The sequence below is a fragment of the Manacus vitellinus genome, unplaced genomic scaffold, assembly GCF_001715985.3.
Source record: "Manacus vitellinus isolate BGI_N305 unplaced genomic scaffold, ASM171598v3 scaffold_43_pilon, whole genome shotgun sequence".
In the NCBI taxonomy this organism is placed as follows: domain Eukaryota; kingdom Metazoa; phylum Chordata; class Aves; order Passeriformes; family Pipridae; genus Manacus; species Manacus vitellinus.
Window position 1 is genome coordinate 4,405,905 of NW_021940560.1, and position 15,326 is coordinate 4,421,230.

The window sequence follows — 15,326 nt, forward strand, 5'->3', positions numbered from 1 at the left end:
AGGGATAGGACAAGTAGAAATGGACTTAAACTAAAAAAAGAGAGATTTAGATTAGAGATTAGAAATTCTTGGCTGTGAGGGTGGTGAGGCCCTGGCACAGGTTGCCCAGAGAAGTTGTGGCTGCCCCATCCCTGGAAGTGTCTAAGGACAGGTTGGACAGAGCTTGGAGCAATCTGGTGTAGTGGAAGGTGTCCCTGCCCATGGCAGACAGATTGGAAATAGATGATCTTCAAGGTCCCTTCAAACCCAAACCCTTCTATGATGAATCTATCAAGACCCATCTGCTTTGAGTTATTACTAGATATGGTTTAGATTCCTAAGATGTTGATCATACAATAAAGTGGAATCATTTGAAATAAGTACTCAGAACAAATGCATAAATACAACCTGTTTTATGGCACAACATGCAGAAACAAAGTAGTAAAATACATAATGATGCCAGTTACTCATGAACAATTACATTCCACCATATACTTTTACTGAAGGTCTCACTGATATTTAAACTAGAAGTATTTTGCTCTTTGGGAATCCAAATGGGTGAGATAGAATCTTATGCAACATAGTGATCTTTAAAGATGTTTTTACTTGTCCCTCAGAAGAAGAACTCTGCCTTTCCTCTGTGAAAAGTGGTGTATTTCCCATCGCCACAATTTGCACAGGGAAAGAAAGGGAAGAAAGGAATCTAACGACCAGAGACGCCTAGACCAAAAAAGCAGGTTTTACACACGAAATAACCACTGGATGGCAGTATTTTTAAACTAAAAAGTTCTTCCAAGGTTTGCTATTTGTTTAAGTGCGGAGAAATAAAACTGCTTTTTTTGTTCCTGGACTAGGAATTAAATGCTATTTTGCATTTTGCTTTTAAAACACAAACAGCTTGCTTGCAAGCAGCGGGGTAGGAATAGGAGTGAGAGCACAGGTTTCAGAAAAATCAGCATCCAATAATAAAACAAAAGGGTTTTTTTTAAGAATCTCCTGCTGTTTCTTGCATGGAGAGAGCCTTAGCTAAATTATTTAAACAGTACTTTGGTATATTTAATCTTCTGTATAAACTAGATAACAATTTCAATGAAGCAGCATTTTAAAAAGGTGTGACACGTTAATTCTAATGGAGGTTTTGGTGGAGTTATCAGCTTAAGAAGTTGCTGCAAAGCAATGGGAAGAAAACTCACTGCCATAGTATTTGCATGATCTAAACATTGGAATAAGAGTCCCAATAAGTAACTTTGGTGGCTTGACTTCATAGGGACACGCAGAACTGAGTAAAAACAGATCAACTGAAATGGTGAAGCTAAGGTAGAGAGGCTGAAGCACATTGAATTCCCATAGGAATGCTCTCATTCAGGGATAAAATGGCGTCAGAGAAATAAGCTACAGCAAACTAAAGCAAATTGCCAGCGAAGGAGAAGGTTTTCACAAGGTTTTAAGGCATTAACTTCAGAACTTCAGCTGACTGGATTTAGACCTTTACAGGTGTCCCTTTGTACATACATCCCACACAAACTTTTGGAAGCAATTCTACGACAGATTCATTGGTGGAAACCAGGAATAACACAATAGGATGGGAGCCTTTCAGAATGTGTGTGCCTGGCAGTACAATAACAAAATCAAAACAGACAAAACAATGGAAGTTGCTCACAAAGAAAAAAACCTATAAGAAATTTGATCCTATAAGTCATGTGCCAAAATCAGTTGTCTTTTCCCTGTCAGTAAGTCATAAACGGGAGGTAAGACAAGATGCTTTAGGACAGTGGCAGTTTGGATGGCCTTGCAGTCACGGTAGTATAAAGATGCTCCACAGCCATATCTATACCTGTAACCTTGATATGTTCAAAATGTCTTGGCCACTGACACTGGCTGGAATAGATCAGCTTGAACCCATACCATGGGCTCATAGCCCTCAAACAGGAGGCCCACAGCCATACCACCCATGGGTCATCCTCCTGAACTCCTCTAACTGCTTCCCAGTGCTTTGAAATTAGCTGGTAAATCCTATTGGGCACTTTCTAACTCAGTATTGAGGCACAGCCTGAAAATCTGGGTTCAGAGCTGGTAGGTTTCCTGCATAGTCTCAGAAACACCCACTCGCACCAGTTTGTTCGAGTCGTCGTCTGCAAGACGGGTTGTGCTGGTTTGTTTTTCCCAGGGAGGTGTCTGGCACTTGAGTCACACAAACAGCAAATGTTTAGCCACACAAGTCGCAGGGAAAAAGTAAAACAAACTGAAACAGCTCTCCCTGCACAAGCCACGCAGAACCAGGACTGCGTGGGAACAGCGCTTCCCCAGACTGGGGGAAAAACAGAGCTCTCCATCTGCTCCGGGCGAGGGAGAGGACGTGTGCTCTCCCCTGCCTCTTCCGCTCCGTTCCAACATCTAAAAGTCATTTCTGCAAAGTGTCTGGGTAGCTGCTGATAACCAGCAGGTAACAACTCAGCATGGACAATGACATTTGGAGAGAGGGAGAGAAATGACAGCTTCACACCGGCAAAGCGGGGACATTTAGAAAGAGAGACGGGAAAAGAAATGAAGATGAAGGATCTTAAAGCTCTTCCTACTGGGAACTCAAGAGATTAAAATATTTTACATAACGGTACAGAGTCAGTGGAAAGTACAATATAACTTATGAAATGAAAATTGTATTTGAAAGGTAGAGTCTCCTAAAAGTCAGCCATTTCTTAACTTGCAGAAGAAGAAAACGACTCAGCCCCCTCCATCCTCTAAAGCAAGCTCAAAAGTATGAAACAAGGAAAACTGTTACATCCTCCTCAGCCTGCTGATGAGTCTCTTGCACAATATGTAGTAATTTTGATTTATCTGAGAGACCTTAGATGGAAAAATAGCCTGAGGTAATTTTTCAAGCTTAATTTAGTTCATTTAATATTTAATGACTTAATGAAGCTGTCTATGTGCAGAGCTTTCACTCTGGGAGGAATCTTAATGTACGTAGAGAACTTAGGAAATTGGCTTAAAAAATGTAAAAGGAAATCAGTAACTTAATTCATAAATGATTGACCTCAAGAATCCTAGGACATTTTCCAGACCTCCAGAGCTCACAGCTCAAATCTCTCTCCAAGACCTGATAGGGCACAACACTGCGGGATTTTATTTCAGTTGTACATTAAAAGAATTATTAAGACCATCTGTGTAGGACTTTTCTCTCTAATATACTGTCTGACAAGTGATTTTTTTCCCTCTCTTTTTCTTGAATGACATTTTCACCTTGTATTTTTGCCTTCTGAGTCGTTTACTTGTCAGCGCTCCCCAACCTATTTTCTGTTCAGGAGCACAGGGTCATTCACCACCCTTCACCACTGGGAAGGAGAACCTTGCATTTTTGCTCTAAACATGGCTTTTCAGTCTTATCTTCTTTCAAAATATATTTTAAAAGGACTTCCAGTCTTTCTGTGCAAATATGTATAAGACAATACTGTTTTCATCGGATCCAGAAGCTCTTGAAGGACATATAGTCTTTAAGTCCAATTAAACTTATAGATACATAGATGCTAATTACTCTGCTTTAGAAGCTGATTTCATTCTCCTCTAATCCAACAGCAGCTCCAAACATCAGCTCTGACCTGGGGAAAGGGGAGAGGAGACAATTTTTTTTGAAGATCCCCCATTTGGGGCTTTTTGATAACCAGAAGTTCTGAGATTAAGAGAAGCAGCAGGGTGCAGGAATAGCTCTTACCAATATTAAGAGAGAAACTCTTCATGAATTGCTGATTCTGTGGCTATTCAAGTAAATATTTACAATATGCAGACGTTTAAGTGTGGTATAAGAGTCTGTTACATAGTGGATTTGTATAAACATATAAACAATTACTTAACCCCAGGGCAGAATCCATAAGGACAATGAGTTGAGTGTATCTGACAGGAGGGAATTAAAAACAGGGCTGGCTCATGTTTTCCAAGCCTTAAGGGTACTCAAACAGTTCTTCAGGTTGAATTAGTTTTGCTTTTTCAAGATACTAATGACATTTTAAGCCGTGTATCTACCTGGATATCCCAGTCCTACACACTCAAACCACAAAGAGACTGGTAATTAAATCTGTTAGGGTCCCCCCACTTTTGAAAAATCTTGGAGGAAGAGATTCAGGTCTACTTATAGCACCCCTAACAGGCATGCAGGTGGAAACAGGCCTTTGACATTTACCTGTGCCTGCTGGAATGATGAACAGCTGTCAGAAATTGTTCTCCTCTTCAGTAACATGATGCAGTCTCTGTATAAAGTGTGCAGTGGTTTTGTGTGTATCCGTGTGGAAGCACATACCCCTGAGTTAATATTTTTATTTGCACTGCCTTATAGAAATTTTAATCTCTCTCCACGAATGCCTGGTTATCTCCTCAGATATCATAAAAATCAAATCCATTTTTACTCTATGTAATAAACTATAAGTGACCACTCTTCCCCAGGACACAGGTTCTCAACCCCTTCAGGGTAGTTTATAGCTTTCAGTGAAACCACATCACTTCCACTCATCCAAGCCCACATCCCACAGTCCAGAGAGCATTTTTAGGGAGGTGGTGAAATGATAGGCTATTCCCAGGTCGTTCATGTTTATAGAAGAGAAGAAAGATTTCTCTCTGTCAGACACCTTTCAGACACATCACGGAGCAGATTTCAGGGAAGCAGCACTGAAGGCACGTAGGTGTTGGTGGTTGAATGAAAGCTTTTCTGCCACCAGGAGTGTGAGAGAGTAGAGCAGTGGGTGGCATCATCCTGTTAATAACCTGTCTTCCCTTTCTGACATGTCAGCATAGTTTTATGATTATTTGTGGTCAGCAAAGTGCTGGAAGACCCTCCAAGAAAGCACTATAACAGTGTTGCTTTTAGAGCTAATACACAACACCATTTCCCCCTGCAGCTGACTCCCTCCATTTCTTTTTTCCCTTGGTTTTCTACATCCACTTCAGAAGTTGGTTTTGTTTTGTACTGTTTTTAGCACCAATTTTGTTGCCAGGTGCTGCTCTGTGAGAACATTCCCTTTTTATATCCCATGGGCCATGCACTAGCTCTCACACCTGCTCTGCTCTCCCAGGGGGGACCTTACCATCACTTTCCAGCAGCATAACTTATGCCCCGACCTCCAGAAAAATTTCCACTGCCAAACCTACAGCAGCAGAAGATGTATAGCCTGTTGTGAGCCAGGAACCTCTCCAGAGAGTTAAACCATCAAATATAAAGGGTTAGCTGGTTTGCCAAAAATCCAGGGATACTGAGTAAGTTTACCCTTGAGTGATTTAATCTTGTGTGAGATAAGGAGCATTCAGCAAAAGGCTGCCACTATGGAAAGTCTGGTCACCTCCTGTTGATAACGTGACTTAATTAAAAACTATTTTTTCCTGGATTCCTAAGGCAATTGAGATGGTTAAAGAGTTTTACAGCTATGTCCACAGAGCCTACAAGCTCCAAAGGCTGAATCCTCACTAAAAAACAGTCATCTTGTGATGTTGATGTGCTCCACATTGTGCCTGTCTCCTGAAAACTCATCAGCCTAGTCTGAGCAGTACTGGTTCCATGGGGAACTCCCCTCCCTACCCACTGGGGGCAGAAACTGCCATAACATGGCAGCGGGAAAGGAGGAAAATCATGAAAGTCTGCCAAATAAAGCAGAAATCTAACACAAACTAACTTTTATAGAGAGATTACATCTGTGGTTACCTCCTCCTCCTTCTGCACTGAAACTGTTGATACTCCATCCTTCAAGAAAAGCCAGGTATAAGTTAATAGTCATGAATTATCTTTCCATATAGGTTAAGACTCACCTGCAAGATTGCTCTAACTGCTGTTTCTTCTTGCAGCACACAGCCTCCAAAGGATAAAGGCACACAATGCTTTTACATTTTACCAGTCACACAAAATTCCACGTTTTGTTACCAAAAATTAGTAGAAATTAAAAATATATCACACAGAAAACTGATCTAAAAGTGGTGTTAAGAGGATGAATCTGGAGCAGTCCTACCTTTTTTTGGCCAGCCTTTGTTATTCTAGGGATGTCAAACAACTGTCCTGTGTAGTACTGAACCCCACTGAACATAATGACAGCAATAGAGTCCCCTTCCTTCTCAATTACAGCAAGGATATCTTCAGTCCTCAAGGTCTCCTCCCCCTAAAACAAAGTTAAAGCACACATTTTACATCAACTCTGGCAGTAATGAAACTGTCAGTCCTTATTTCATAATCTATATTTTACCATGAGCCACGCTGCTTCCATAAGGAGATCAAAAGCAAATCCTTAGCATGGTAATGATGTACAAAGGTAGTGCTATGAAGTAGCCTATGAGCAAGTAACCTCAAAAAAAATCATTAGCAAATGAGTCTTGAAGGTGCCAGTTATAAAAAGTCTATTCAATTCATGTTCTAACATGCTTTATACTTTCTAATATTTCTGACAGTTTTAATTTACAACAAAAAATTCCTGGTGCAAACAGAATATCTAATGATTTTTAAGTGGCATTTGAAATTTGTGACACCCACAAGTCTTGAAAGTTGTCTATCACTTTCACTATGCACTTTTTTAATAAACTTGGTATCCCACAGGAAGCTATTATAAACCTGCCATATTTATGTTTCGAAAACAATGTCTCACATCATCAAAAGCACAAAAATCCCCAAACCTATGGTCATTAAATACAGAAAAATTTCAACCAAAAGGAAAAAAAAACACCTCATTTTTGATTCTTTATAGGAAAATTACTGCCCCATCCTCCTCCTGTCTTCCTAGCAAGAGATCTTGTAAAACATACCACCACCTAGGGATCAATTAGGCAGTGAAAACCTAGAATTAAATTAGACTGGTTACTGAAAAGAGCTTGGGCAAGATGGTTGAATTGCAAGGGACTGTTATTATCTCAACAATCTCTGCAAATCTATCAAGCATTCAGGAGTGGGCTCTTTACTCACAAGATGACTCAGATCTCAGAAGCAAAAGGTCACCCTCAGTTTATAGTTAGGTGACAAAGTTCTTAATGCTGCAGAAGTGAAGCGAGGCAGCCTTTCAAATTAATCTGAATTGCATATTACTCAGAGCAGACCTTTCTCTCAGTCTGTGCTGATACAGACAGTGTTGCTCGTGTTATGGCAATCTCTTACCTTAGGACGTTCAGAGGACAATGGACTTTCTCAATGAGTTACTATATTTTGCAGGTGACTCACTGTGCTGTTGGTTTTTGCAAACAGGAAAAATAGGGAAAATAACCTTTTTGTTGTTGTTGTTCCAGGAAAATTAACTATTGAATCAGCAATTATAAAATGGGGGTTAATGTCAAAAAATATACCCTGAAACAGACCACACGATTCATAAATTTTCCCTAAAGAGTTTTAATACAAATTATAACTTCTGCAGGCAGACACTAAAATATTTGAGAATATATGCCCTACTTTCACATGAAATATGTTTCTGCCCTTAGTGACAGCAAGTAGAACTGACATATTCCTCACCAACCTGCCGTGGCTGCAGCAGGATCATGCTTTTCTCCACATCCAGCCCGTGCAGTCGAAGCTGGGACTCAACAGCATACTGGAAGAGAATTCCACACAGACAACATTAACACAAATACATGATATACAACTAAAAGGAAAAAAAAAAAGGACAAACACATCAGAACTTCAAACAGGAATTCAGATGCCTTGCCTTTCACTGAAAGTAATGCTTTGAAAGCATAATCCAACTTCACTGAAAAGTTTCCGGATTTCCTTTGGATTAAAAAAGACACAAATTTAATTCATATAAGACTGCAAGAACTTTTGAGTGAGAAGTCAAAGCCTAAATCCTACAGGATAAGTTCATGGAGCAGAATGAGGGTGGAGTGGGGCCCTGAGTAGCCTGATCTAGTGGGTGTCATCCCTGCCCACGTTTGGAGGGTTGGAACGAGGTGATCTTTAAGGTCTCTTCCAACCTAAACCATAATGTTCTATAATGTGATGGAGGATGTGCTTTACCTTTTTCTTCGCCAGAAAGCCAATCTTTCATGGATAACAGCAAAGGAGAAGACTGAGTATCACTTCTGTAAAGCCCTGGGTACCCACTTTTCTTGGTCACACACACTCAATCCCAGGCTGTCACAATGCCCTGCTGCCTACACAAATGAGGTTTGGCCAGCACATACATATGGTCCTGTGCTATTCTAACCTCTTCTATTTGCTGCACAGCTGGCAGGAAATAAGAGCTTTAAACTCTCATAATATTTTGAAAATCCTATCTGCCAATTTTATCAATAACGATTCTGGGGATCAAATAACAATCATCAAATAACGGTATGAAGTAGTTTAAAATTTCACAACAGGAGCTGAAGCAGTGGCAGTTGCAGAGATTATTACTGAACTGCTGTAGAAATTTAGGAAGATGGAGTCCAAGCACACAAGTGTGCCTGGAACAAATGTGGGATTAATATAAACATTACTTAGAATAGAAGCAATTTGAGGTTTATACATCTGTGCCACCATGTTTGCTACAAATAAACCCATTAGTAGCTCGAGCCACTTTTATCACACCTTAGAGATCAAATTCGTTATCAATTTCCACGAGTTGATGGCGTTGATGATAAAGTAGCAGTGGGCCACAAACCCAAAGATTAATTTGCTGCAAGCTCTCATGCACGGGCTATTGTCTCCTATTTTATAGCAGACAAATGATGTTTGAACTAGTAATCTAAAGTGCTAAGAACAAACATTTCCATCTCTGTCTGGGGATATATAAGTGTTAATGTTGTGAGTTTGTATTGATTTGGTTTCATAAAGTAAAACAGCAACAAGAATTAATAAAACATTTACAACTTTAGTTGATTTAGGCCAGTAGTTTGCTCAATGTCTTTAAAAAGACTAATAAATCAATGCACCCATTCAATCTTTTCCTCTTGTAGCACTTTTTATTTGAACAGAAGGAATAAAGCTACGATCTGTAAAATATGCTGAGCTCAAAGGCTTCTGACAGATTTTTTTATTGTAATGTTACTTGGACAAGATGAGCTAATAAATATTCAAATCATACTACTGATATTCTTTGGAAAAATATGATTAATAATACAAATATGGTGAATTATTAATTTCTTACATGGTCAGAGGGAAAAGCTCTTGCTTCTAGAAGAATTTTATAGCGTCTTGGAGTAGGCTTAAAGAAAGATAGCTGTTAAGGAAGAAAAAAATTATGTTGAAATGTATCTAAGCAGAGATAAGAGAGATGCTCTCAGCATATGACTTAATAAAGACTGCTTTACTTTCATGTAGACTTACAGAGAATCCCCCAGAAATTACAAATATTTCTTTGTCCATATAACATTTATCAAAGTAGGAAAGTGTTATAATACTGTATTTCATGTATCCATAACAAAGGCCACAAAAATCCAGCAGTGAAAACTTGCACTTAACAGGAATCAACAGTAAAGCTTTGACTACAGTCAGGGAAGCTGGGATTTTATCCAGCTCCATCCAGGAAGCAAAAGCAGCAGCCGATAGCAAACAGTGAAAAAGAACTGGATTTTCATTCCTGCACTAAAATATTAATCACTGAATCATCCCTCACTCTGAAACAACTCTGACCAAAGGACTAAGCCTTCTGCAAAGACCTTTGCCTTCTCCAAAGCACCTTCAGGATGGTCTTTCCTTCTTAGTTCCTCATGTGAAGGCACGCTGGGCTGGCCACCATGCCAAGAGGACTAGTAGGAGACTCACAAGTCCTCCAGCTCAAGTCTGGGTTACACAAAGCTCTGCATGGACTGTGTATTCAAGAAATTTGGGACAGGTCTGACTTTGGTGCACCTGATTCAGGGCAGAGTAGCCAAGTGAGTTGGTTTGTACTTACCCCCACCCTGCCATCTTAACAAAGGTCAGAGACATTTCACAGAGGAGCAGATTCAAGGGATAAACCTTTTTGTGTGAATCACTCAAAACAAAGCTTCACATCTACACTCAGTTGAACCAAATCTTTGTAAATACTAGAGAACCAGAGACAGAGGCACCTGAGCATAAATAAGACACACTTATGGCCACTATGTAATACAAATCAAAATACTCTACCAAAATTTAGGTATATATAAAACAGTTTCACTCTACTATCTTTTGTTTAAAAGTTTGACTGAAATTACAGCTTTGTCTTGCTCACAGTTGAGCTCTTGTTTCCTGAACTTCGAAATTTGGTGTGAAATTGAAATCTGAAAAATTACTTGTAAATGTTCCTTAAATAATAAGGTCTCATTTGGTGACTAACATACAACACACGTGAGAGCAGCTCAAACTTCCCATCCAAAGTCCTTGAAAATATTTTTCTGTCCAGCTTTTCTGCTTAGTATTGAGTGAGGCCAGGTCTTGCACATACATTATTCAAGATACAACTCCCAAGGCTTAAAAGAAGTTAGTCTGTCACCCAGGTCTGTCTCTGTGAGGTCTTCAGAAAGCACTTTGCTTACATACACAAAGAAAGGAGAAAAATACTTGTCAACACAATATCAAATATACATCATAAAGACATACCATCAGGAGGTGCAAGTTAACAGTCAGCCCATTCATTAAGGCTACTTCGTGTCTTTGGGCCCCTGAAATAATAAGAAGATAAAACATAAAAAATACTGCTTGGAGGTTTTCTTGAAAATTTCAGAAAAATCTAGTACAGGTGGTGAGAAAGCAAAAGTATGTGTTCAGTCGAAGTCTCTAAAAGACTAGAAAGGAAATGAATGTTTGAGGTGTCATCAGAATGAAGTAAAAAGATTTCTTGTCTGACTCACTACACTACACTGGCAGGAAAATATTTATTTTTTCAGGTCAGCCACAGAAAACAACAAACAATGAAGTATTTCCACTTCCCAGCAAAGCACTGGTGGATTTATTATCATGAATACCTCAGACAAATCAGGTCAGAAGTCTGTACGTAAAGCAAGACTTGAAGGCTTATTTTTGTCAGAAGTTCATACGCAACACAACTCAGAAAACATAGAGATAATCACCTATGGTAAGTGGTTACTGTAATGTCAAGCTAAATCTCATTCCCAATAAAAAAAAAACAAGCAAAATTGACCCATTGAATATAACAGACCATTATTAATGCAACGGCATCACTACAAGCCATATCTACATCACTCCCAGGAGACTAATAACAGCTAGAACTAATGGAGTAACAACTAATTGTTATTACAAAGTATTTAGTAAAAAATTCTCCAGTGCTTATCAAGCCCTGGTGAAAAACTTCAGGCGAGTCAAGAGACTGTGTGTTGGTCAAGGAGCCACTGAGATATGGAGAAAATTAATTCCTGTTTCTTTCTGGTTCACCTGACGTCTGTTGTTGAAAAGAAGTAATTCACTCTTGAGACAAATCCATGTTTCGAGTTTTCTTCAGCTGGGACATAAGCTCATGCACCTTGCCCTAAACATCACCCAGATGTGGAGTTCACCAGAGGTGGGGAGAGGTTGTGGACAGAGAGGGATGAGGACAAGTGTAAGCAGGCAGGGAGGACAGGAGCCACACTGGAGATCAACGAAGGGGACATAAAACACGATATTGGGGTAAAAAGGGTAAGGGGAGTTCCACAAAAAATGGAGAGGTGAGTCCTGGGTTTCTCCTGTCCATGCTGTTGAGGGTGCACAAGATCAAAAATAACACAGGAAAAAGGCAGCAGAAGCAGAGAGACACTCTAACCATATCCTACAGAGTTTAGGTTCACACTTTGCCAATGTAGCAAAAAGGTGTAACCATGGGCTGACCTTGACACAAGCAAATACAAAGAACACAGAAATCTATAGTTAAGAAGTGTCAACAAATCCTTCCCAAGCAGGCCTCAGCTTCTGCCAGCACAGGAGCAGCCAAGAACCATCCTCATTGAGGTGTTCAAGGGCCTTTCTATGTGCTGCTGAAATCTCCAAGTTTTGGACAGAAAGCTTTGGCAATAGTTGTCAGGGACTCTGGAGGACCTGTCCAGGGATGAGCCATGAGGAAAAAGAGATGTTGTGAATAAGTTCCCTCCCTCAGACACCACAAAGAAATATATATTTCTTGTGTAAAGAAATATATAAAGAACATAGGCAAAAATAAGATCTTTTCCTCACTTAAACTCCTCTCATTTGCTTTCTTTTCTTCCCTCTGATAGCACTGCATCTGCAGGATCCATGCTGCTGGAAGAGGTCACCTTGTGGCTGTTCTCTTGCAGATATAGAAGACAGCTAGACAGAGTGATTGCAGCTCAAAACAGTATTATTTGCAGTCTTAATATTGCTATGGAACTCTTGAGGCTGAAAAAAGGGACAGCATCAGGAAATGGTATTGTTCTTATTTCTCCCTCTGCTCCTTCCATGAAATCTGTGGCTTTCCCAGCAAATTCTGCACAAGCAATCCTCTGCCTGCTGTACTGCTTCCCTATAGAACAAATGGTTAATGTGTAGATCCCTTTTAGCTGCATGCTACCATCCCAAATTAAATATGACACTACATTTGTCATGTAAGTCTTGGTCTTCCGTAAATTATATATTTATTAAAAGCTTTCCATTATTGAATTTCATGCCCACAAAACAAACCTCATCCGTGTCATTGGAAAACTGTTATCCTTTATAACCTGCACTGCGTTTCAGAAAACAACCTTCCTATGATCCAATTAACCTATTAGAATATTCAAAGACCCGGCACACGGGAGACAAAATTATGTTTGCTTTCCTTATTTCCTAACTTTATACCATATCTCCAAGACAGGCTAAAACCTGTATGTTCTGCGTGATAAATCTCCTCTTTAATAAAAGGAAGCAGCATTTGCAAAGTACAGCTTCAGAGACAATTATGATTGTGTTAGGCAGACACTGCCATCCTTCTCCTCTCTGACTGCTGTGGAAGGCTGATCCTCAATGGAGTAAGTAGAAAGCATTTTGTAAAATGATTGGAAAAAGGCTAAGGGCCCCAATTTAGAAAACATTTTGGTTATTTCGAATAATTCTTATCACTCAAAGTCACTGCAAATCTGCTCAGCATTCAGTCTTCCCTCAACAGAGACCTGCCCGAGCACATCGTGCAGCAGCAGCCATACAGTTAATCTTGTTCCATCAGAAGGTGATCCTGCCAAGGTTGTAATGTTTTAATAAAGTCTAGTAGGAGAAGCAGAGATTGCCTTCACTGCGTTGTGCCACTCGGTGTGAGCACAGAAAAAGAGCTTTGGCCTCCATTGACCTTGACTCTTCATTTCACAATGTATTTACTACTGTAACTTTCATTGAACAAGAAAATGTGACTGCATTTAATAAGCAAGGTGTTCGAGCACTATAAACCATTAAACAGGCAAAGGTGTTTTACAGTCTTTGGTCCATTCCTGAATAAATCTCACCAAATGGTTTTACTTCTTACTGCTGCTTAGAGTGAGAAATGACAATTCTTCCCCCTCCTCCATAATATATTCAATACTGAGTAAAAAACACTGTAAAATTCTGTTATATAATAATATTATTATATTATTATTATTAAATAAAATTCACTAAAAAAGGAAATTCAGAGTTCATTCAACTCATACATAATCAAGATTACACCTCGTAGGAAAACAGCACTTAAACATAAATTGGGGGATTGGAACTAGATGATTTTTAAGATCCCCTCCAACCCAAACTGTTCTGTGATTCTACAAAATACCACATTGGAAAAGAGCATTTTACCTTAACATTTTTTCCTACATTTATTGTCTCAGCCACTTCACTATTACCTACAATTTTATATATCAGAATTTATTACAATGCATCCATTATTCGGGAATTATTAATTCATTTGCATTCCAAGAATCACTCACCTAAATCTTTAAAAAAGCTATGAGGATATTATCTAAATAAAACCCTGAACATAAATTTGAGGGCCAGATTTAAGCCCAAAACATATTTTATAGTTCAATTAAACAAAGTCCCAAAAAACCTGGAGAACAAAATCTAAGCTGATAATGTTAACATTCCACATACTTCTGAGGAAAACAACAAAACAACAAAACACTTCCCAGGAAAGAAATTTAAAAACAAAAACTAGGTTAGTGGTAGTGTGACCTCAGTAAAAATTTGTATAGAATATTTTTAAATATTCATTTACAATGAAGAAAATTGTAATAAGTTCAGTGTGGTTTGGCCACTGTGAAATAAAACATCAATGTCATATGGAGCTTGGAAAAGAAAAGGAAAATAAGGAGATGGACAAACAATTAGATGAAATTTAAGTAAAGCTCTCATTTTCCTCTCCTTAGACCTAGAATGCATCTTTTAGTTAAACAAATATTAAAATAGAAACACAGCTGGCAGCCTCTGCAAGACAGATGGTTGAGGGAAAAAGGGTCTCAGCCTGACTCCCTGCTTTCTGCAGTGACTCTTAACCTACAGCTGAGGCCAAATGGACCCTGGCACCAGCAGTGGCAGGAGGTTGGGGCTCAGCCTGCCTCAACACCCTGCAGGGACCACACAGGGGTCCAAGTTTTGCAAACAAAGCAGTGGAAAACGTTCACAGAAGGTGATACAGAGAAAGACGATAATTCAGGTGTCTCCAGCTGCCCTTTGGGGGATCTTGTCTGTCTCTCCCATGATTGTCTGAAGAGCATCAATGGTCTTACCTTGTTGCTTTACTAATTTAGGTGCATGGAAGTATGTAGTGTGACTACTCTCCCACTTTCACAGGACATAGGAGAAATTCTCCACCGTCCAGCTTCAGAAATTCAAGGTTTCCAGTTGCAAAATCCAAGTCACATTTCCCCACCTGCCCACAACTTCCCAGTTACACCATACCAGAACAAGAATATCCAGGGGCCAAGAGGAATGGGTCATACTAGAGAAATCCCTACATTTCAATGCACTCCACCCCTTTATATCCTCACATATTTCTGTTCTATGATACTTAATGGATGAAGGTGCAGAGCTTGTCCTTGAATGTAACGAAAGCAAGAAAAGTAATTTCTTAACCTCCTGAGCAATACCAGGTACAACAGTAGCAATCTACAAAATCAGAACCCCAATCTGCATTTTCGTTTTTTTTATTTCATTCTACAAAAGAGATTTTTCTGCATAGTCCAGTGATGCCCAGTGTAAACACACTCATATTTAGGTTATCTTAGTGCTTACATCATGGATAGACCAACTGCAACAATAATTTATTGCATTTGTTCTGCTCCAGTAATAATACCCAGTATTTTAGCTATTTGGAAACTTCATAAAGAATTCAATAAGTGATTTTATTTATTAATATATAAATAAACTTGTCACTAAACATTCTTTAATGTCTGTGTTTGCAATTGTTCCGACCCCATTTGCTTTTCTTGAAGGAGAAAAACCATAATTTTCTCATTGAACACTTGTCTACAAGGAGAAATCACGATACAATATCCAGCACAGAGTAGGT

At 39.2% G+C, this 15,326-nt stretch overlaps 1 protein-coding gene across 4 annotated transcripts in view; it reads right to left on the reverse strand.

Annotated features, from left to right (window-relative positions):
* Positions 1-15,326, reverse strand: part of KYNU (kynureninase) — a 58,629-nt gene that overhangs the window by 24,875 nt on the left and 18,428 nt on the right. For 3 of the 4 annotated variants that reach the window (XM_018078847.3, XM_008926267.4, XM_018078845.3), the window contains exons 5-8: positions 10,469-10,530; positions 9,054-9,125; positions 7,446-7,520; positions 5,964-6,110 (exon numbers count right to left, since the gene is read on the reverse strand). In XM_018078847.3, coding sequence (XP_017934336.2) covers positions 5,964-6,110; positions 7,446-7,520; positions 9,054-9,125; positions 10,469-10,530 — 356 coding nt within the window. The remainder of the gene's footprint in view (positions 1-5,963; positions 6,111-7,445; positions 7,521-9,053; positions 9,126-10,468; positions 10,531-15,326) is intronic. The other variant, XM_018078846.3, reaches the window with a different exon arrangement.